Raw genomic sequence first — 22939 nt, forward strand, 5'->3', positions numbered from 1 at the left:
GGGACCGGAGGGGAGGAAGTCGGAAGCCAGCAGCTAAACATCGCGAGAGTTGCGTTTGCGCGCGAACTGTAAGTACGTGGGTCTCGGGGTCACGTCTTGACTGGTCGCGGAGCAGGCGGCTGGGGGAGGCGACAAACCCACCGGACCCAGCGACCTCCGTCACCCTGTCATGGAGACCTCAGCGCACAAGCAGCAGCAGCAGCAGCCTGAAGGGGGCAAGATCAGGAACCTGCCCTGGTAGGAGGAGGCCCAGCAGCCGCGGGGAAGGGGGTCGGCCGCGCGGGGAGGTGGTGGCCGGAGTGGGCAAGTGGCAGGTCCCCACCCCGTCCTCGCCCCGCCGCCCCAGGGTTCGATCGGCACAGGGGTTCGATCTCATGTCTTCTGACACTACCTTGACCTCCGTGGCAAAATAGTCTTCTCTCTTGCCAAAATATTCTCTTCTCTCGGTACGATTATTGGTCAGATTCTAAACTAGAATAATAATATGATGATGATGACAACGCTCCCTAGTTAACTTTTATTTAAGTGACTTTCTATTAGATTAGCAGGCACCCTATTAGATGTTGGAATTTTACAGACACTAGGAAGAAGGTACTGTTATTCCAGTTTTACCAAAAGGTTAAATGACTTGCCAGAGGTCCAGAGTTGGAAAATAAGTTTGTATTTGAACCCAGCTGGTCCAGATTCAGAGCTTGCACTCTTAACCATCCTACTCACACAACTGTGTCTTAGTGATGGTTTAAAGAGTGAATGGATTTGACTTGATTTCGGAAAACTCCAAGTTGTTTCTTTTCAGTTTATTGTTATCGTAATAAAAATACATAACATACAATTCACAGTTGTAACCATTTTAAAATGTACAATTCAGTGGCATTAAGTACATTCAGAATGTTATGTAACCATCCCACTATCTAGTTCCAAAATTTTTCATCATCCCAAATGGAAACCCCGTACCCATTGGCAACTCCCCATTCCCCCCTTCCTCAGCCCGTGGCAACCACTAATCTACTTTCTGTTTCTTATGAATTTGCTTATTCTGGATATTTCATATAAATGGAGTCATATGATACGTGGCCTTTTGTGACTGGCTGCTTCTTTTTTTAAAAGAAATTTTTATTTATTTATTTTGGCTGCACCGGGTCTTAGTTGTGGCACACAGGATCTTCGTTGCGGCATGTGGGATCTTTCATTGCGGCATTTGAACTCTTAGTTACAGCAGGCACGCGGGATCTAATCCCCCAGCCAGGGATCGAACCTGGGCCCCCTGCATTGGGAGTGCAGAGTCTTACCCACTGGACCACCAGGGATGTCCCGTTACTGGCTTCTTATATCAGTAACTGATTTCCTTTTATTGCCAAATAACGTTCCCTTGTGTGGCTATACCACCATTTATTTATCCATTCATCTGTTAATTTATATTTGGATATGAGTTCAATTTTGGATTAACTTAGGTGCCCATCCAGGTTGAGATTATAGGCAGACAGCTGGAAAGATGAAATGAGAGCAGTTTTTCAGCACTATTGATATTTGGGGCCAGATATGTGGGGTGTCGCGGGAGGGCATGGGGGTTGTCCTGTGCATTGCCGCATGTTTAACAGCATCCCTGGTGCCTATCCGCTAGATGCCAGTAGTACCCCCCACTCAGCTTTGACAGTGGAACATGTCTCCAGATATTATCAAGAGTTCACTGGAGGACAAAATGGCCCCGGTTGAGAACCACTGTTAAAGGGTTTTGTATCTCTTTCTGTTTTAGTTAGGATATGAAAGGATTCTTTTGCACATAACAAAATGTTCTTGCCTTTATATATGTTGTAATCAATGCTAAATTGTATTTCAGGGTTGAAAAATACCGGCCACAGACACTGGATGATCTCATTTCTCATCAGGACATCTTGAGTACCAGTATGTATCCATGTGTTAGCGGCTGGTACCCTAGTCGAAGGACCTGAATACACTTAGGAATGTTGTCTCTACTGAGTAATAATTTTGAAGGATCTGATTGAGCTTTATGGGATGTGGCTTTAAGAGCTGAGTCCTTCAGATTTTTCATTCCTGCATCTGACCCAGATTTGAACATATGGTTGAAGTACCTTCAGCCCAACTCGGGCCTGCAGTGAATGAGGCAACTCTCAGAGACTGATGGCCTCTCTCTTTCTCCCCCTGACCTTCAGTTCAGAAGTTTATCAGTGAGGACCGCCTGCCGCACCTCCTTCTCTATGGTCCTCCAGGGACGGGAAAGACATCCACCATCCTGGCCTGTGCTAAACAGCTGTACAAAGATAAGGAATTTGGCTCCATGGTCTTGGAGGTAAATGGGAGGTTTATTGTTACTCTCGAACGACTCCAGCCTCTTACTTTTAGGTCTGCTAGTTTTGTTTTACTTTACAAGTTAGTTGCCCTGCTGGTGGTTGGGAAAGAAGGAGACATAAGATGTTTTAATTCACTTTTTTTCTATAATTGACATTTTTGCCTGGACTGGTACAAGCTAAAGGGCAGTGGTAGGACTAGGTGTCTTTCTTTGCTGTTGCCAACTTTTACCCAAATCCTCAGTGGTTGCTCGGTTGATGGCTGTCTCCCATGTGCCCCCAGATCCCTTCTGCATGTTGCTCCATGCTCTTCTTGCCCTGCCCCGGAAGGCTGCGAGCTCTCTTGCCCTCTGGCTCCTGGTTGGGTTTGGCCAGCAGGGGCCTGGAAGGGGTTGGGGAAGGGAGAAGGATGCCTGGTCCTGCCCTGGGGGTCACGACAGGCCAACAGCTTCCCCACCCGCAGGGCACAGCATGCAGCCTTTCCCACACACACACACCCCACCAGTGCCACTCCCCCACCAACCCCTTAAGACTTGGGGGTGATAATGGGCCCCAGTAGGCCTTGAGGTATTTGCATAGCCCTTGTGGTTTCCCCACACCTTACTGGCACCTTTTAAAGTATCTCTTCATTTAATTCTCTTCAAATTACTGAATTTGAGTATGCCATCTGTTTACTACTAGGACTCGAGCGATAAACTTAGCTTACGAAATTGTAAATATTGTCTATTGTAAGAAAAAAACTGTTTAACTTGCTTTTGTATTATAGAACCTTGCTGCCACCAGTGTTCTTACTTCATTGTATTAAAGACTTGGTAACTTCTGGGTTGCTCTGGGTTGTGGTAGCTAAAATTAGCATCATTCTGCTCGTGCCAGAGGCGCTGTTCACCATGAGCAGACCAGTTAATTATCCCCCAGAGCACGTCAGTGATTTTGTCCTCAGAAGGGGGAGGAAACACACACGTTGATTGGCCTTTCAGAGTATAATGGAATGATCTAGTGAGTTGTAAGTTTTAAATATAATTGTCATCTTATTTTTAATGATTATCTCTTATCTGTCCTTAGAACTAGAGACCTAGCTTGCTGAGCAGGATTGATGAAAAGGTACATTAATTCACAGCTAGCACACCAACACGTTTTCTATTTATTTTGGCTTCTCTCACATTTAGCTGAATGCTTCAGATGACCGAGGAATAGATATCGTTCGGGGACCAATCCTGAGCTTTGCTAGCACAAGGACAATATTTAAGTAAGAATTCTTTGCATAATTTCTCTCCCTAAAGATTTTGATCAGTGAGGTGATAGAGTTTAATTTCTTAAATCCTCTCCTTTGCTAGTTTGTAAAAGTAAGGGAAAAAGAAAAAGGCTTTGTCAAAAGCAGTCATGAAAGAGAGATAAAGTACAGGAATGGTGGTAAGACATATTAAAATGCAAATATTAAAACAAAATATTATCTAAATCTATATTAGCAAGTTCTCTGGGGAAGCATTAATTTCATTACATCATAAGACTGGAGGAGCTAGTTTGAATTTAAACAAAAATGAATTGAGATCAGGGTGGATAACTAGGATGGTGGTAAAAAAAGAAAAAGAGGAAAAAGCAGCACTAGAATAGAATAAGAGGCTACTGGGTGGAAGAAAGATGAAGGTGCCAGAGGACATAATCTAACACAAATACAGAAATTAGACCTCCATGCGCTTTGACCACAGATGCCTGCTTTGGTCAGAGTTCTAGGAGAAACGAACTTCATGAGCCAGGGCCTGATGGCACAAATGTGAAGGTGTAGGTTTGGGCCTGGAAGTCAAAGGGAGATTGAAGAAGGCTTTTTAGGTGGTACCAATTGTTTTCCTAGGAAAGGCTTTAAACTAGTGATCTTGGATGAAGCTGATGCCATGACTCAGGACGCCCAGAACGCCTTGCGGAGAGGTAAGGAGCACAGCCGTGTACGGTGTGTATGGCTGAGGAATGCTTTGGAAGGAGAGTTAGCAACTTTGGACATGAGATAGGACGTGGCTTCTTTTCAATTTTCATTCATCTTCTGGCCCAGCGAAATCTCTATATACCTTTCACTGTGTATCCCACCTGATGACCTAGACAAAAATCTCTGTACCGGTGGTTACCCCTTTTAATAGCGTAAAGACATTAGCCTTTTGGGGACTTTTAGGTATGACCAGACACTGGTGTTCCATCCTACTTTTCCGCTGGGTTCAATTTCAGGGTTGGGAATTTGTACTGTTTGATGGGAGGGAATGGGAAGTCTTTCATTTCTAAACTGCTAGATAGGTCTTTCTGCTGTTGGTACCGTTAGATACAATATAGCCAGGAAAATAACACTGGAAATTTAGTTGCACTCAGAAAGCCGACATGACTTCCCTACTTGCCAGGAGAATGATTGGGCCAGGAAAGGAGAGTATACTGTGATTTGTTGGTCTTAAAGGTGCAGTTAATTTCTTTGCAAGGACATTCTTAATCTGTCTCATTAAGATTCTGCGGTAGACAGCTAGGAGAGAAGATGATCTTTAGGAATTCTGGGGAGGGGTGGATTGCAGCCCATGTTTAAGAAGCGGAGGAGGAGGACAGAATATCTTCTGGTCCTAGAGGCTTTGGCCACCTTTCTTCAGCATCTTATTCTGTAGAGTCAGTCTGGGCAGATCCCAGCGTGAGAACATTGGTACCTACAGGTTGAAACTGGTGTCATAGGCATCTCTGAATTCGGGTTAATGCTTTCTCGAATGCTCTAAGGGTTCAAGACAAGGTCCACTGGAGAGTCTGCAAAAAGCCACCCCCCTCCCCCGCCCAGTAGAAGGTGGCACATCATCCGTTTGCCAAATAGGATTTTATGCAAAAGGGCAGGCGTACTGGATTTCATATCTTAGTGGAATGGAACGGCAAGAGTGCCGGGATCACAGCCAGTCATGAAAAAGGAAGCATTTTGTCCAGTCCCGTGGACGTGACGTGTGCATCAGCTCTGGGGAGAGAGTGGTTGGTCTCCAGGCTCACCCTCTCTCGCTGCAGTAGCTTTCCCACTTGTTTGCATTCTTGATTCCCCGCTTCACGTGACCGTAGGAAAGTTCAGGGTTTCTGGGTCCCTTGAAGAATCAGGATGGACGTGAGGTGGTTCTCTTTTCCCTTGCCAGTGATTGAGAAATTTACTGAAAATACCAGATTTTGCCTCATCTGTAACTATCTGTCAAAGATCATCCCCGCCTTGCAGTCCCGGTGTACAAGGTTCCGATTCGGTCCCCTGACCCCTGAACTCATGGTTCCCCGCCTGGAACATGTCGCAGAAGAAGAGCAGTAAGTATGTTGAAAAGCAGGGAAAGCGGGGCCTTGGGGACTGGGTGTCATGTAAGGCAGCTACTGGTACGTCTGAAGGCGATAACGTTTGTAAACAACTCGGGAGAGCCTGGCACAGGGTAAACCTCATTGTCGGCCGCCCTGGTAGCTCACAGACATTCTTCATAAAGGTCATTTGGTTCCTTACTGGAGTCCATCATCCTCCCCTAGAAGCGGTCCCACTTTCCTCCTACTCTTTGTCTTTGGAAACTGCACGCTGCCAGGTCCCTCCCGTTAAGAAGCCTGTAGCCTTTCTCAACTAGCAGGGAAGGTCCTGAGACATCACATTCTGCGTGATCAGATGCCAAGCAAGTAGCCAGCCCGAGCTGCTGCTGATTCGACAGGTGCTTGGGCTCTGCGAGCGCAGATCTCGCCAGCACCCTCTCCTCTCCAGAGAACAGAATTCAAAGCTACCTGCTCAACACAGCAATGCTTGGCCCCAAATGATGGTCTTGCTAGACTTGGACTGGGCTGTGACTACTCACGTGAGGCCCACGTCCCCAGCAGCCAGAGCAAGTTCTGGAGCCTGTAAATCAGGAGAGTATTGTTGACTCCGTCCTTCCCTTTTTTCTCTTTCATTGTTTCAAAGCCTTGATCTTCACAGTCCATCTTGTCCCCTCGGGGAGCATTTGTGCTCTCAGGGCCTCTATATCCCTCCTGCCTGTTTCCTTGCAGAGTTGACATAAGTGAAGACGGGATGAAAGCGCTCGTAACTCTTTCCAGTGGAGACATGCGAAGGGCTCTGAACATCTTGCAGGTAGGGCACCGCTCCTGGCACATCTCGAGTTGGCGCTTCAGAATACTTTTTCAAGAAAGGCATAAGCAACAGCATGACCGATGTGTTAATTCAGAAATCTGGAACTGGTAAGACATCTCATAGTATGTCATAGATGTACGCCCACCTTTGTGTTTTGATTAATTGAAAGAATAATTTGTTGCAAATAAGGGAAAGATAGGGAAGGACTCTGCAAAGTAACGTAGCCGACAAGCAGTGGCCTCCTCTGATGCGGCCAGCTCTTAGCAGTGTAAAAAGTACAGGGCTCGAGCTCTCCCGTGCCCACCCGCATTGCTGCCTCCGCAGTTTCCTCCTGACCCTCCTGCAGCTCAGTGGCTGCAGCAGCCGTGGTGACTCTCCCCCTGTCTGCCCAGAGCACCAACATGGCCTTTGGGAAGGTGACGGAGGAGACCGTCTACACCTGCACAGGGCACCCACTCAAGTCAGACATCGCCAACATTCTGGACTGGATGTTGAATCAAGACTTCACCACGGCCTACAGGAGTATCCTTTCTCTTGTCCTTCAGTCAGTGCATTAGGTGCTCAAGGCCTGAACGTGGCCTCACAAGCTCAGGCTGCAGGCAGCGCCTACACCCTACTGGCAAGACAAGCGGCTGCACGGGACACCTTTCAGCTTGTCATGGGAGCAAGGTGTCTGTGGGGGGGATGGGTACTTGTCTTTCATGCCCCAAGTTGTTCCTGAAGGGCCCTGAGCTGGGTATGGCTTGAAGCAGCTTAACTCTCAGATGGGAGGGAAGCACTTAGACCTTGGGTGGAAGGTGCAGTCATTTTCAAGCAGTTAGTGTTACTCTTGTTTTGCTATGAAATTAAAATCTAGCTGTAGTGATGGAAAGCCTTTTGGGCAATGCATTTGGTTTTGTTCTCTACTAGACAGAGATATCTTTCATCTCCCTTAATGGAGGTGAAAACAGAAAAATAAGAATTGGGGTCCAACACGTGCAACTTCAGAGTGAAGGAAACAGCTGTGTTGGCGTGAAAAGCCGTACTTTCAAGTCATTCTCTGCAGTGTTTGTTCAGGAATTTGTTCCCTTTGCCTTAACTGCTCCTCTCTAGATATCATGGAGTTGAAAACTCTAAAGGGGTTGGCATTACATGACATCCTGACAGAGATACACCTGTTCGTGCACAGAGGTAACCTAGGTTCTTCCCCAGTTCAGAAGCTATGCAGAAGGTGGCATGCATTGGGGTTGAGGGTGGCTGGAGAGGGAACGTGACGCTTCGTTTTGGAAACAGAAACAGGAATGAAGAGGTGTAAACCCGGCCCCTCATTTTCAGTTTTGTTTTGCTATTTATTTTTTTTATTGGGTTGGCCAAAAAGTTCATTCGGGTTTAAATAACACTAAAAGACACATTTTTAATTTTCGCAAAGAACTTTATTGAACGTATTCACTAACCGAATAAACTTTTTGGCCAACCCAATATCTGTGTGTCTGTGTCTTGCTTTTAAAACCTTGTTCCAAAAATACTCTTTTTTTTTCGTAAATTCACTTTATTTATTTTATTCTTGGCTGCATTGGGTCTTCATTGCTGTGCGCAGGCTTTCTCTAGTTGTGGCCAGTGGGGGCTACTCTTCGTTGCGGTGCACGGGCTTCTCATTGCGGTGGCTTCTCTTGTTGCAGAGCATGGGCTCTAGGTGCATGTAGTTGTAGCACACAGGCCCAGTAGTTGTGGCGCACGGGCTTAGTTGCTTCACAGCATGTGGGATCTTCCCGGACCAGGGCTGGAACCTGTGTCCCCTACATTGGCAGGTGGATTCTTAATCACTGCACTACCAAGGAAGCCCCCCAAATACTCTTTTGACTTCTAGAATGCTGGGGAAAAACAGGAAAGAAACTCCTAAAGGCTAACTTATTTCCTCCAAGGGTCTGTATTTTACAGCAGTATGTTGGAGTTTGTATTTCTAAAAGGCTATTTTCCCCAAAAAGAAAGGAGGAGGAAGATCTAGCTTCACAAAACCAAAGCAGCCTCAACTAAACCATCTTTAGGTCCACACTTGGTCGTATGTCCTGCACAGAGAATTGCTCCTCTACCTTGAGAGCACATGTGAATCACCCCAGACCAATCCAGTTGGCCCTTTTGGGGGAGAACCAGACACGAGTGTGTCTTTGAGCTCTAAGTGACGTGCTCTTCAGCCTTGTGGAGAAGCTCTGCCTGTCCAGCAGCCACCTGCAGACACTTAGGTCCACGAACACTGTTCTGCCAGTGCCTTTCCAGGCCTCTCCCTGGCTGGCTGGCATGTGAAATTCTGCCCGAGAACATGGTTGGCTCAGGCCCAGCTCTGCACTTTGTGGATGCTGAGCATGAATCGACTTTGAAAAATCAATTATTTATGTTTTTTGTTTTTTAACATCTTTATTGGAGTATAATTGCTTTACAGTGGTTATGTTTGTTTTTAAAATTGGGACAGCAGGGCTTCCCTGGTGGCGCAGTGGTTGAGAGTCCGCCTGCCGATACAGGGGACACGGGTTCGTGCCCCAGTCTGGGAAGATCCCACGTGCCACGGAGCAGCTGGGCCCGTGAGCCATGGCCGCTGAGCCTGCGCGTCCGGAGACTGTGCTCCGCAACGGGAGAGGCCACAACAGTGAGAGGCCCGTGTACCGCAAAAAAAAAAAAAAAAAAATTGGGACAGCAAGTGAGAACTTCGCTTTCACAGTAACTTACAGAGCGGCCCAGTGCTGACAGGGCAGTGTGGATGGCTCTTCCATCTTATGATCACTCTGGAACCTGCTCATTTTTCTTTTTGGCTACTCTCCGAAGACTAAAATGAATAAAAACTATGAAAACCTATGCAATTTTTACCTCCTAGAGGTGTGGTATCTTGAGATCTGTGGCCTCAAGAGGTTAGTCTTATGTATCTGATGTGGAAACTCATACTTCTGTGATTTTTTTTTATATATATAGTAGGTAATGACAGACCCCACTCATTTGATTTTGTTTTTCCCCCAGTTGACTTTCCATCTTCAGTTCGAATACATTTATTGACCAAAATGGCAGACATTGAGTGAGTATTTATTTCCCAGTTTTAATTCTTTTCCTCCTTTTTCCCCATTGTGAGTTGTTTCTCCTTGCTTGGTTTCAACTGTTTTGTCTAAATCATTCATATACAGTAGAGTTTAGTTTTTGCTGGAATTGAATTATTGAACGAAGCACAGGGAAGGGTGTGAGCTGCTTATGTGAAGAACGTGGATAAACACAAAGACAGGTACAACTCGGTTACGCATTTGAGATAAAGGCCTCTCCTTCGACCTCAGAGGCCTGGTCCACCTTGGTTCCAGACATGCTCTTGTTATGTGGGAAGCCTGCTTCAGTTCAGACATCTAGGTCGTTTGGGGACGGCCAGCTATCCAGCTGTTATTAAGGCCTTCTGGCATACGAAAGCATATTACAGGGAAAGTAAACATAAACTCAATTTTCCACTTTGCCTGCTTCAGTAAACACAGTTATTAGCCCCCAGTGAAGCTGGCAGCTATCATTTAAGTAGACAAAAGCACTAGGTTCAAAATAGATGTCCACGTAAGCCAACTAATTTGTCGTCGTTGGCTTTCACACGTACCAGTTAGGTCACTTCTTATCACTACACTGTGGGTAGCATGGTTTTGCTTTCAGTGGCTGGGCACCTGACAGGTGGCAAGATGAGATACCAGGGTCTTGCTTTATTGACCACAGAACCACAGATACGGCAGCCAAGCTTCCCAGTGAGTTACGAGGAAGGGATTCTTAATTGTAATTCCTCTCGATGCATTTTGCAGGTGAAGAAATAATGCCTAATCACATAAATTTTGCATATCTGTATAGAGCTTGAACAAAGTTAAGTTCAGAACACTGCTACTGGGAACAATTTTTTTTTTAATTTAATATTCCCCCCTGCCCCCAGTTTGAATAAAATTTATAAAGGAGTGTTTGAGGCAACAAAAACATTAGGGGACATGCACGAGATTGCTGCCCAGAATGAACTTCTCTCACCTCTTTCCAATCCTTCTCTGGCCAACTTTCAGTCTGACTGCTGTTGTTCTCTTCAAAAGGCAGCTGTTGTGATATTCTCTCTTCTTACCTTTTGTTTGATTTCTTTTAGGTACAGACTTTCTGTTGGCACCAATGAGAAGATACAGCTGAGTTCCCTCATTGCCGCCTTTCAAGTCACCAGAGACCTGATTGTCACAGAAGCCTAGATGCTGAGGACCACTTGCTGCCTATTCTCAGGCCCAGCAGTGACTGGAGAGCAGGGGACACAGTCACCCCCACTTTCGGAAAATTGTTCCAGGCGTGGGTGGGCAGACATGTACCCAAAGTACCGTGTTTGTGGCTGGTTGGAGCAGGGATGTACAAAGCAGTTTTAAGGTACAGCTCTCTCACTGCACTGCCCATTTGTGTTTTATAAGGGGGGGAAAAAAGTAAAACCTTTGTAGCCTTAAGGCTTTTACCCTTCAGTTGCCTGGGTGATAGGAAATGGGCTACCCCATTTGGAATATCAGGCTTTCAAATCTAATACAGTCCAAGTGTCTTCCAACTCAAGGTAAAAAGAACATCTTCAGAGTTCAGTTTGTAAATCTAATCTGTGGCGCTACTTTAAATAGGCATTAATGGATTTCTGGCCCAAACTATTATACTCTTATAAAGTGGATTCAATTTTCTTTCTTACTTTAAAACTGGCCTTTTTATTTCTCCTTTTGAAGTAGAGGAGTTGCTAGCAGGTTCCCAATTGTGGTGTGGACAGTAGCGAAAACATTCATTTTAAATGATGCTATTGGGGCCAGAGGTCATTCAACACTGGCTTGTTTAACCCAGGGCACGTAAGACTAAGCCTGACTCTAAACCTGCAAGTGCTGAAAGGATTGAGACTCTTCATATTTAATCTAAATGTAATGCAGTTTATCTGCGAGCATTTGTGCTGCATGTGTGATAGTGTTCTGCACAATAAAAATAAAGCAGCTTGCTTGTTGTGTTACAAGTGACTCCTCTTTCCTTAGCCAGTTACACAGACGCTGACTTGTTCCACTTGCATTTATATGAGAAAGCCTCCTCCGTCCCTGATATCAGAGAATCAACTTTCTTTGGAGGCTGTTCTTTATAAAGGTGTCCAATTCTTATATTATCAAAAGGGAGAAGGTTATGTGCATCACACACATAGGCCTCGCTGCCAAAGGACAAAAGCAAAGTCTGAAGCTAATGGCTGGGGGTGTGGGGTGAGGGGCTCAAGGAGGCGGCCCAGAGCCTCTCAGACTACACTGTACACGATATTTCAAGATAACCACAAAACTTAATTTTGCCCAGTCCATTCCCAGCTGTCTTGTTGTACTCACTAGTTTTAAAAGGTGGGTTTTTTTTTTTCCTTAATGGAAAAAATGAAACGGCAAGCCAAAAGCTTTTAACTTTCTTTCCTTCGATGAAAGCCTCTCATCTTGAAATGTTTTTCTTTCAGCAACAAAGGCAGCAGAGGAGAGACTCCTCTGCTTTTTCAACACGTTTTATCATGGTACACAGGCCTCCACAAAGCACCTAGTAAGAAAGCCAAGGATAAGATGTTGCATTTCTTTTAAAATAATTTAAAATATATTAAATTTTCCAAAGGCAGATTTTGTTTGAATGAGGTGTCTTCATTAGATAACTATACGCCACGAAGAACAGTACTTTGAAAGAGCTAGTTGTGTTTAGGGGCAGAGTTGAGACTGGCTGATGAGTCCAATGAGGTGAAGCAGTCAAGTCAGATCTTGTACAGAAGAAAATCAGCTGAAATGATGATGACGACACCAATTCTTCACACAATTAAGAGACATCTTCACAACTGTTGGAATTGAGTACTATGGTTTTTAGATACCATTGAGAAAAACACAGTTGTACCTTAACATCTGTTGAGAAAATACAAATAAATATGCTAACTGGTGAACAACTGACAGATAACTCAGTAGCCACTGATACAGTCATGCAGTTGAGGAATACGTCCCATATAACATGACACACAAATCTGGCCTCCGGCACATGCACGCCATTGTTTCTTTAAAAAAAAAAAAAAAAAAAAGCCAAGTCTAGTGTCTGTATCAGGAGCATGGCCTCTGAGTCACCTGGACTTTAGTTAAGCTAAGTAATATCTCACCCTAGACGGCTCTGTGAAAACTGTCCCGTGGGTCAGAGGAAGGAAAGCCCTTGTCCACATCAAAGCGGCTCTGACCAGCAGGAGACAACTTTCACCAACACCTCCTCTGCATCTGCATCAACGACGGACACTCCCATTCGAGGGAGTGGAAACTTCTTGGAATCAAAATGACCAGAGAGGGTCCAGCACTGCTGTCCATTAAGTGGACTGAAGGTTAAGGTCAGGCTCCGTCACTGCAGAAGTGGAATCTCTCTTCTACGACTGACCCTCACACCTCATGGGGAAGAGACCCCTGGCCCTGGCGAGGCCACTGGAATCTGGTTTTGCTACATTCTGTTCACAATCCCAAAGAGAGATTCTATTTCAATCCAAGACCAGATGTTTGGCCCACTGCTCCAGCTACTTGTCAGGAAGATTTATCCTGCTACAGAGGAAACAAGTAAGACTATGGAGACTGGCTTAAAAAGTTCTGTATGTGAGGAACTCTTTCATTTTCTTAGGGATTGGCAGCGCTAGCACTTGGTACGTTGTTAGGAAACTTCGCAGGGCTTTCCGGCATAAGTGCTTCAGTGATGACAGGACCCGAGGAGCCGTCCAGAACTGGACGTGGCCATCCCTTGTCCTGAAATGAGACGGAAACCAGTGCGTTACGGCAGACCTTGGAAATGTATGTTTTCATTGGGACAGATATCAACGTTTCTACTCTCACTTGCATTAGCAGGAGACTCTAGAGAGTGAAATGCAACCTGGACCTTGGAAATAGATATGAAGGCTGTGGTGCTGAGTAATTAAGGCTGCTGAGGGCAGCAGGAGAACTCAAGACACCTCTGGTTCCAAAGTGCTGTCTCTGTCAGTACAGCCCTTTATAGATCATACTATGGGTTCAAATGTAACAGGGAAGAGTGCCACCTGTTGAATTACAGATGTTCCCTGTAAGGTGGTCTCTGCCCTAAATGGTTTCCTATATAAATGCTGCATCATCTTGCTTTCTGCTTCCTTGCAGACTTGGCCTGTTAATAGCATGAATTGTAGATCTTTCACGTTGACATTTAGGCTAAATATTAAGAGTAAATGATAAACTCTATTAGAAGAGAATATCAGAATTTTATGTAATCTCAGATTTCCTTAAAGCCTTCCTCACAGGCAAGAAAATTCTAGATGCTTTCTTTCCTTAAAAAGCTACATGGAATACTCAGCAGAAATCACTACCCATCTGTTTGGCTAACAGATACGTACCCCGTGGCAATAACTCCACCATGTGGAAAAAATGTGCAGCAGAGACCATTGGTCATAGGAGCAAACGCAATTGGAGTTTTCAGTTCCAGGGCCCAGATCCTGAGGAGCCTGGAGGAGAAAGGGACGTGTCAGCAGACCTGGGGCCAGACCCCAAGGGTGATGCTACAAGCCCTTTCCAACACTTGCTCTGAGGCCACAGAAAGAGGTTTCTCTTCGTTACCTGTCATCCGCTACCGTGGCGAGGTACAAGCCTTCGGGGGAGAAGCACACAGATCTCAGGGAGCTGATGTGGACATCGCTGTCATCCATGGGGGGGTTGAGCTGGGTGTGGCTGAGGAGGACACAGGACAGTAGGTGGGCCTGGAGTGATGGCTGCCCTCCGCCCTCCGCCTTTCATCCCCAGGCAGGAGGCCAAAGTGCCATGGCCACAAAAAGGTTCCAGAGATGTCTCGTACCCCATGTGGAAAACCTGGGGATTTGCAGACTGGAAAAGACGACTGGAAACAAGTGCATTTCATACAGCTCCCGTGTCTCGTGGAGGGGCTGAAGGTTGCTAATATTCCCTGTGCTAACTTCCTTCCGCAAAGTAGGTCAGCCCTCGCTTTAATGCCACAGTACAAACTGAAAGTCTTTTTTAGGCTAAGATACATGATAATTATAGGACTACCTATTATTTGCTTCAGAAAACAACAGAGACAAAGGGGAAAAGTAGACCAAGTTGGTGAGAACATGAAAATTCACTTTGGAAATAACAGTTTCAATAAGAGGATCATTCTGAACCTGTTGCTACAGTTATTAGTAAGTGGAAAGAAAGAGTCACTGTGAGGTTTCATAATGCTGAATCCAAAGCAGTACAGAGAGCCTCCTATAGCCGGAGACCTGAAGGCACTCGGGGCTAATTTGAGAACTGACAATGAAACACTGCTGCACACCAGTGCCTCAGAATAAGCACGAACACACTGTGTCCTGGACCAAGACAGGTTTCCCATCGAACACCCCACCGGGAAGCGGAAGCGGGGAGGCAGTCCTTACTGGAGTGACCGCAGCCGCTCGCCAGTGTAGGGGTCCCACATGATCACATTGGTATCGTAAGAAGCCGTGACGAGCAAGGCAGAGTCGGGGGAGAAGTCGCAAGAGACCACGCTGCTCTGGTGGCCCTCCAGCTTCCGGATTAATGTGTAGGACCGCATGCTCCACAGGAAGACCTGTGGGAAGAACAGGTGCCTGGTCAGGACGGAAACAGTGCTCAAGACGTGAACAGTGAGGAGAAGGCACAGCCTTGCCTCTCCAGGCCGCACAGCCAGGGGAAGCTAAGTGCTCCAGCCCCTTTTCTATGTTTCTTCTAGAACATGTCATACTGGCCTAAATAAAGTGACAGGTCTGAATTCTTGAGGCACAGAACCAACAGACATGCTCAAGGAGCTTACTTGAGGGGAGAATCAACCAACCGACCTCAGGAAGACAGCAGCCAGCATGGCTCAGGGGAAGCTTCTGGGTCCTGCTTCTGAGCGCTCTTAGCAAATAGGGCAATGCATGCTGAAGACCTAAGCCAAGGGCTACCTTGTCCTTTCACTTGAAACCAAAAATAGGGGTCAGAGGTGAATTCCTGGTCAGCCAACAGAGCCATCTGACACCCGCCTCTGGTTTACAGGACCACAGAAATCTGCCCCACGGCTGTAGGTCTGACCTAGCTCCTTACTTGAAACCTTTCTGAGAATCATTAAAAGAAGTATTTTCTTTTTTTCCTTTAAGAAAACTCTCACTTTCACATAGTTCCAAGCCTCAAATCAATGATTAACCACCTGAGCTGTACCAAATAGTGAACTCTTAACTTTCCCAAGTCGGTCACAGCCAACAACAGCTCAATGCAGATGTAAAAAACAATCGGTTCCCAAACTGTTCCTGGGTTTCTAGTACTTTTGTTACAATAGACAGGATTTCAGGACAAAGTTCAACGAGTTACTGTACATTTTATGATTTGAATGGAAATCCTAATTAGGTGGATTCAAATTAGATGGTTCAAAGGAAATCTGGATACACATGTGGGTTGCAACTTTTAAAATCGTAGACTCCAACAGGGAAAGAAATTTAAAAAACATGGCTTTCCCATCTTGTGAAGGCAAACAGCCCTCCCATGACATGACGGGAGCGATCTGCTTCCAAACACCTCCTCTCCTTTGGTTTGTGTCAAAGTGCAAATCAGAAAAGGAGGGGCCTCAGCCCGGCAGCGTGCCTCCCGCCGGGGCTGATTTGCAGGCGGCTTTCAAGGACACTGGCTCACTTACCCTCTCACGCATGAGGCCGCTTCCCTGAACCGAAGCAACAGAGCAAAGGGCACCCCAAGTTTGAGACTCACCGACTTCTCCCCAGCTGCAGAACACAGCATGCTGCAGTCTGGCGAGATGGAGCAGCAGTAAACCCACTGCAGGTGGCCCGATAACACCTGAATCTGTTTACCTGTCAGAGAAATGGAGCATACGGTGAGCCGACTCCCAAAACCACAGAGCAGGAAGCCTGAAGAACCGGCAGTGGTGCCTCCCCCCCAGCCCCACCCGCTATATCCAGCGGTTCTCTAGCAGCTGAGCCCACGGGCCCCTTTTTTAATGCAGAGAAAGAAATATGACAGGATTTGTCATTTAAATGCCTGAAATCTATTAACATGACGTTATAATGCCCAAGGGAAATCATTACCTACTGTTTCACCAAAATCCACAAGGTCAGTGGGACAAAGGCTGTCCACAGATCAGGTTTGATACATTCCTTTGATAACAGAGAACATTCTTTTTAGGTCCCCCAACCACCTCAGTTACTCTGAAGCATCCTTCCAAATTTGAAAGTGTTTACCTTCAATTCTCTGTCATTTATGCTCTGTAATGGTTTCCCCCTGGCCACAAGGATCCCACTCTCACCCTCCTCCCACCCTCGCCAGGATGTCCGGATGAGCAGTGGTGCAGCATAATTAGGGCCACATGCTCTGGAGGCAGGTAAACTCAGCCTTGAATCCTGGCTCCACTGTTTACTCAGCGCATAACCCTAGGTCACTCACGTCATCTCTTCAGATCTCCATCTGGGAAAAAGCTAAATGCCCATCAACAGAGGAATGGATGAATAAAGGGTAGTATTCCACCTGTTAAGTCAGATGAAATTAAGGAACTAGATTTTCCATGGAGTACTGTCTAATAAAAAAGAAAAATGCAGAAAAAATGTGAAGAATATGATTCCATTTTTGTGAAACAATGACCCCCAAATCCATAAATGTAAAAGTGAGTGTCTGGGACTTCCCTGGTGGCAGTGGTTAAGTGTCCCCCCATGCAGGGGACACGGGTTCGAGCCCTGGTCCGGGAAGATCCCACACGCCACGGAGCAACTAAGTCCGTGCGCCACAACTACCGAGCCTGCGCGCCACATCTACTGAGCCCATGTGCCAGCGCGCCTAGAGCCCATGCTCCGCAACAAGAGACGCCACTGCGATAAGAAGGCTGCGCACAGCAACGAAGAGTAGCGAGTAGCCCCCGCTCACCGCAACCAGAGAAAGCCCGCATGCAGCAATGAAGACCCAACACAGCCAGAAATAAACTAATAATTTAAAAAAAAGTGAGTGTCTGAATAGGATTATGCAAGTATAGAGAAAAATACGGAAGGCAATATGGAAGGGTCTTATTTAGCATGGGTGACAGGACTGCAGGGGGATTATGGAGGAATGCAAAGGAGGGGAGGATGAGAAAGTTTGGGGGGAGAAGCCCCCAAAAAGGGGGGAAGAATGTATATGGTCATACATATGCATTTAAGAATTCACGTGTATGTGTGGGTATACAGAAATAAATTTTATGAAAGTCAGTCATGGTTTCTTCAGCTCTCAAGTAAGAAGCGTACCTGCTCCCCCGGGGTAGGTGTGAGTGAGTGAATCAAGGCAGGGTGGGAGGGCAGGGCCCCGTGCCTGGGGACACTACCTTAGTCCCCTCCTCTCCTTGAAGAGCCCTAGTAACTGGCCTAGTCCATTCTGCCCACTCTCAGCCCCTTCAGCGAGTCCTCCCTCCCTGCCTCAGATGGTGGCAAGGTGCCTGCGACACTCATTAAAAAAGGCGCTGCGGGGCTTCCCTGGTGGCGCAGTGGTTGAGAGTCCGCCTGCCGATGCAGGGGACATGGGTTCGTGCCCCAGTCCGAGAAGATCCCACATGCCGCGGAGCAGCTGGGCCCGTGAGCCATGGCCGCTGAGCCTGCGCGTCCGGAGCCTGTGCTCCGCAACGGGAGAGGCCACAGCAGTGAGAGGCCCGCGTACCGCCAAAAAAAAAAAAGGCACTGCGTCTGAGCACCCTCCCAGTCAGCAGGCCCACCTCAGACCACACAGCCACAAGCTCCACAGCAACGGGCAGACAGGACCCAGGGCGCGCCGTGTGACTCGATGCCTTCAGATGAGGACACCACAAGCACCTCCTTAGTTGCCTGACAAGTTATCAGGCTCGTTTCTGAGAGGGCAGGGACGGGGCCCCTCTCGTGGTGTGGAGAGCTGCAGTCACCGCTCGGACTCTGCATCATCAGGGACGAGGGTGCTCTTCATGAACCGCCCACGTCCCCATTTCCTCCTTCCACCTCCCTCCACGCCTGCGAGGGAGAAATGGCCCGGCAACCAATTCCCCTTCCCTGTGTCACCCTCCCAGCTGAGGAGAAACACCAGAGATGTATGGAATTCTCCGTCGGGCTGCTCCGGGATACAGTCCTGCTTAGAGCAGAACTGCACTAGGGCTGACCGCCCCCCTCCCCACCCCAGCCTGAGAGGATTCTTGTAGACCTAGATTCCACGGTACAAAGAAACTTTACTTCTAACAGGAAGTACCCAACATGGATGACTTCTTCCAGATCAGTGGTTCTCAACCCGGGGAGGCTGTGGCCTTTATGTTGACACTGGGCTCTGTCTGGAGACATTTTTGGTTGTCACAACTAGAGAAGGTGCTACTGGCATCTCACGGGTTAAGAGGGCAAGGATGCTGCTCCACGCCAGAATGCACAGGAAGGTCCGTGACAAAGCATTAGCCAGCCCAGCATGGCAAGAGTGCCACAGCTGAGAAAACCTATTCTACACCATGTATTTTCGAGAGGGGTGAAAACTGGTTCTTGATGGCCAGAAAAATCTGACCTTTTTTATGTACAAAGCACAGATACACATCCAGTACCTGAAGAGATAGTCAATGTATTTTTGGCATGAAAATCTCCCAGGTGGTGAGGGGGCTGGGGGGGTGACTAGGAAAAACATGTCTAAAAAGTCTCCTCAGGAGGCAATAACAGAAAAAAAGGTTGAGAAACACTGTTCTGGATAAAATGACACTGGTCAAGTAGAGAGAGGGGCAAATACAGTATTTTGGGGTTGCCAAGTCATTCCGTCACCTCCATACCATGTTTATTCAGGTCCCAGATGCGAAGAGTCTTATCTCGGGATGCAGAAACCAAAATCAAACTGCCACTGGGTGTGAAGCTCAGATCTCTCACGACGTCTTGGTGGCCAGACAGATTCAAAAGCAGGAGCCCTAGCGTGAGAGAGAGGGGCACTCGATCAGGGGGAGAGGCAGCTCTGGCCTACAGGTCACAGCCACACCCCTCAGCCAACTGGCGGCCCCTCTGGTCCCTGATCGGAATGTGCACGAGAGCCCCCTGGGGCCTGATCCCAGCCAGAAATGACCTACCTGTCTGCACCTCCCAAATCTTGATCTGCCCATCGTTGAGCCCTGTAGCAAGGATCAGGCAAGAGACATCTGGCACCTGGGGATGGTGGCGTGCCCAGAGCTTCCTGCTGGGTGGAGAAGGCCACGGGCTGAAGGCCAAGCCCCAGACAATCTGCCCACAGTCCAGCGTCTTCTCCTTTGGGCTGCCTCGCCCTTTTGTATCATTTTTGCTGCTTCGGCTTTTGGCTTCGAACCCTTTAGGGATGCTGGGAAAAGCAGAGAGTTCTTAATGAGTCTGAAATTGCCACCAAGTCAATCGACTTTTCATTCTGGGGTACCTAAGCCTTTGAAATCCCAGAAACAAATAGGCCTTCAGTGAATTCTAGTACGACCTTTCTTCTTGTTTTTTTTTTTTAGAATTCGTGTAACAGAGACTTCACTGGCCGTGGCTCATCCCATCTGTGACAGTCCTGCAGTGGGGCGACCTGCCTTGTGGGATAACTAAATCACAGATGCTCCTGGGAGCCATTTGCTTCTTCAGAAAGTTCTCCTGGGTTTTGGTGCATGGAAGGAAAGATGCACTCCATGTTTCTCATGAGAAAGAAAGCATGCTGTAGGTTTGGAACTAGGACAGAACTTAGAGCCTGTATAACCATGTGCCACTCTTCTGCCTCATACCCCCCTTATCTCTAGCTTAGAAAGTCCCCAAGGAGCAGGAAAATAAACCCAATTTTCGGGCCAACAGTTTGCTTGGTACACGCCGATTTCCACCTTCACTCGCTTTGCTCCAATCAATGAATGAGGCTCTTTCATTTACTTCTCTGATGGCACATCCAGTCCAGGAACCAACCAGCAGGGCAGTGAAGGGAAGAACTCACAGAGCTGTTCAGGGGCATGCTGACCTCAAAGATCTCGTGGCCCAAGCCTTTCCTTTTACCTTCAACTTATGCTGAAACACAGGCCCAGACAAGCTAAATAAGACTCCATCCCTAAGAAACAGGGCCCTGCCCACCACTCTGCCTCGCAGACAATGTCTCAAAGGCATGAGCAATTAAACAGTCCTGGGGTTCGGCCCGCAAACGCAGAACACTTATCTGCAGTACACTTTATCACTGTAAGTATTCAGTCCTGCTTTGCTACATGGCCACACTCCGTGGTTTATCGAACTGGAGGAAAGAGTGATGATAAAGCTGGGACTCATTTCCATGAAAAATCCCGTAGCCAACATACATGCAGCTGAACCTCTTTCTGTATTACATCTATTCCCGAAAAGTTAAGTAAGTCATATTTTTGCCAATCGCATCATCGAAATATATTAAAAAATTTTAAGCAAGCTCACCTACAGAACTAGAAGGGAGAGACTGCGGCAAACGTGGCTCCTTCGACTCTGAAAGTCTGTCATTCTAAAGCAGAGGCTGCGGGAGTGTGCCCGGGATGGCAGTCTGTTCTGTACGTGAAGCCGTCTCCCACCTCCACCAGGCTCGTCTGCCCACCTCTCGCCTAGGGACGTGTTCACGCTCGAGCAGCAGAGCTGACTTGTCTTGACAGAGACATACGGCCCCCAAAGCCAGAAATATTTACTATCTGGGCCTTTATAGAAAAAGTGTGCCGACCCCTGGTCTAAATGGCCAAACGTGGTCTGAAAATGTGTCGTTCTGACAGAACATCTGAAATGTGACACTGAATGTCTTTTCAATGAAGCCCACCCAATCCACATCCGGCCCCAGCCAGGCCGACACAGACACTTCGAAGACCTGCCCAGCCCTGACTCGGGGGCCTTAGTTGGCCATCCAGGGCAGAAGCACAGAAAAGGCAAGCTATGGGGAGAACTCTGTAGGCCAGCTCAGAACCTCCAAAGTTACCTTTTTTTTTTTTTTATAAAATCCTGATTTCTGTATTTGAATTAAGGGATACATCTGTAGCTACTTTATTCCAAAGGAATTAAGGCACATTGGCATAGTAACTCATTTTACTATCATAAATTTAACATGTTAGGGGTAGAGATAACTTTCCTGGGATCACAAAATTGGGGGCAGAACGGGAACTAGTAGTCAAGTCTTGGGTGTCCTAGCCTAGTGTTCAGCACATGCCCTGGACTTCAGAGTCTGCAATGAATTCAAGGGATGAGCTACATGGGAGGTGGCAGACGCGACTGTGGGAGGGGGCCGCTCGGGGCCGGGGACAGTCATTAGGAGAATTTAACTTCACCAAAACTGAATTTTCAGAAAATTTTATTAAAAGTAGTACATTTACCTAGTTATTATCAATTATTTGCTCAATATCAAAAGCGCTACATTATATGATTTTTTAAATGTATAACAACCCTAAGAAGAATATAAAGGGCCAGATTTCCCCTTTTAAAGGGCTTTTAAAATAACAATTATTTTAAATTATAAAATTAATAGTGAAACATGGGGAAATTTTGGAAATGAGAAAATTATAAAAATTACCCAGATCCTAATACCACTCTAACCACAGTAAACACTGTATGATGAATTTTTAATTTATGTGTACATTCACATGTTATTCAAAAACAAATTTGGGATCATACTGCAAATACAGTTTCATAGCTTGCTTTTTTCAGTAAGCCTTGTACTGTAAGCATTTCCTCAAGTTATTATTCTTCAAAATGTGTGATTTTTCCCTAAAACAAGTAACTGCTCATTTAACATATTAAACAATATTTCCCTCATTGTATTAAACAAAAGATACACATAAAGGGTTAATGCTCAAATTTACATTTTCCCTAATATTGGAAAGATATATTTATGTATAGTAATATATATATTTGAATACAAGAGTGATTTTCAAGGAAGTAACAGATTTCCCACTTTATGCTTTTTAAAAAATACTTTTTCAGACTATAAATCTATATCAGATTTAAGTCTGGATATGAAGTTGAGTCCCTTGTATTTAGACTGGGGGAACCCATAAATAATGATCTTGGCATTACCATTAAACTGAGTATAGAAGGAACTGAAAATTGTGATTAAAAAAAACAAAAACAAAAAACACACACAACAATCTTTGATGGCTACAGAAATATACAGCAATGCCAAAATTTCCTTAAGCGTTCTCTCATCACCAGATTTTAAGTTATTTCTGATTTTTAACTACCATATGATTAATTTCATGTTGAAAATCAGTGTATGTAAATGGATGACCTCCCATTTGCAGCAACATGGATGGACCTAGAGATTGTCATACTAGGTGAAGTAAGTCAGACAGTGAAAGACAAATATCATGTGATATCACTTATATGTGGACTATAAAAAAAATGGTACAAATGAACTTATCTACAAAACAGAAATAGAGTCACAGATGTAGAACACAATCTTATGGTTACCGGGGGGAAGTGGCGGGAGAAATAAATTGGGAGATTGGGATCGACATATACACACTACTACATATAAAATAGATAACTAATAAGGACCTACTGTATAGCACAGGGAACTCTACTCAATATTCTGTAATGACCTATGTGGGAAAAGAATCTAAAAGAGAGTGGATATATGTATAT

General features: G+C 46.1%; 2 protein-coding genes and 1 non-coding gene across 6 annotated transcripts in view; 1 reads left to right on the forward strand and 2 right to left on the reverse strand.

Moving 5' to 3' along the window:
* On the forward strand, positions 1–12430 carry RFC5 (replication factor C subunit 5). 2 transcript variants are annotated; one of them, XR_003436719.1, is made up of 12 exons: positions 1–237; positions 1838–1902; positions 2172–2308; positions 3473–3552; positions 4156–4229; positions 5441–5600; positions 6315–6396; positions 6789–6918; positions 7489–7566; positions 9382–9436; positions 10508–10773; positions 11855–12430. XR_003436719.1 is itself a non-coding variant. In XM_027124713.1 (11 exons), exons 1-11 carry the CDS (start codon positions 170–172, stop codon positions 10602–10604), a joined length of 1026 nt encoding a protein of 341 aa, XP_026980514.1. In that variant the 5' UTR covers positions 1–169; the 3' UTR covers positions 10605–11380. The 2 variants fall into 2 exon arrangements, 1 of the variants encoding a protein (XP_026980514.1); XM_027124713.1 differs by lacking the exon at positions 11855–12430 and having other exon boundaries at positions 10508–11380.
* On the reverse strand, positions 1235–1307 carry TRNAG-CCC (transfer RNA glycine (anticodon CCC)). Its single transcript has one exon. It is a non-coding gene; the product is annotated as a tRNA-Gly (tRNA).
* WSB2 (WD repeat and SOCS box containing 2) overlaps positions 12221–22939 on the reverse strand; it is an 18903-nt gene continuing 8184 nt past the window's right edge. For 2 of the 3 annotated variants that reach the window (XM_027124710.1, XM_027124709.1), the window contains 7 exons: positions 19441–19685; positions 19153–19284; positions 16119–16219; positions 14795–14967; positions 13983–14093; positions 13763–13870; positions 12221–13148 (listed from right to left, as the gene is read on the reverse strand). In XM_027124710.1, coding sequence (XP_026980511.1) covers positions 12986–13148; positions 13763–13870; positions 13983–14093; positions 14795–14967; positions 16119–16219; positions 19153–19284; positions 19441–19685 — 1033 coding nt within the window. In that variant the 3' untranslated portion in view covers positions 12221–12985. Of the gene's footprint in view, positions 13149–13762; positions 13871–13982; positions 14094–14794; positions 14968–16118; positions 16220–16808; positions 16890–19152; positions 19285–19440; positions 19686–22939 lie in introns of those variants that run through there. The other variant, XM_027124712.1, reaches the window with a different exon arrangement.

This window comes from Aethalodelphis obliquidens, unplaced genomic scaffold (assembly GCF_003676395.1).
Source record: "Aethalodelphis obliquidens isolate GAN/ISIS:26980383/991018 unplaced genomic scaffold, ASM367639v1 scaffold28, whole genome shotgun sequence".
NCBI lineage: Eukaryota > Metazoa > Chordata > Mammalia > Artiodactyla > Delphinidae > Aethalodelphis > Aethalodelphis obliquidens.

Bases quoted from the DNA above. Each gene is read 5' to 3' on its own strand.
- RFC5 (XM_027124713.1), top strand. From the start codon at position 170: ATGGAGACCTCAGCGCACAAGCAGCAGCAGCAGCAGCCTGAAGGGGGC. The intron at 1,903-2,171 runs GTATGTATCCAT...CCTGACCTTCAG, and splicing joins TCAGGACATCTTGAGTACCA to TTCAGAAGTTTATCAGTGAG. The intron at 3,553-4,155 runs GTAAGAATTCTT...TTGTTTTCCTAG, and splicing joins AGCACAAGGACAATATTTAA to GAAAGGCTTTAAACTAGTGA.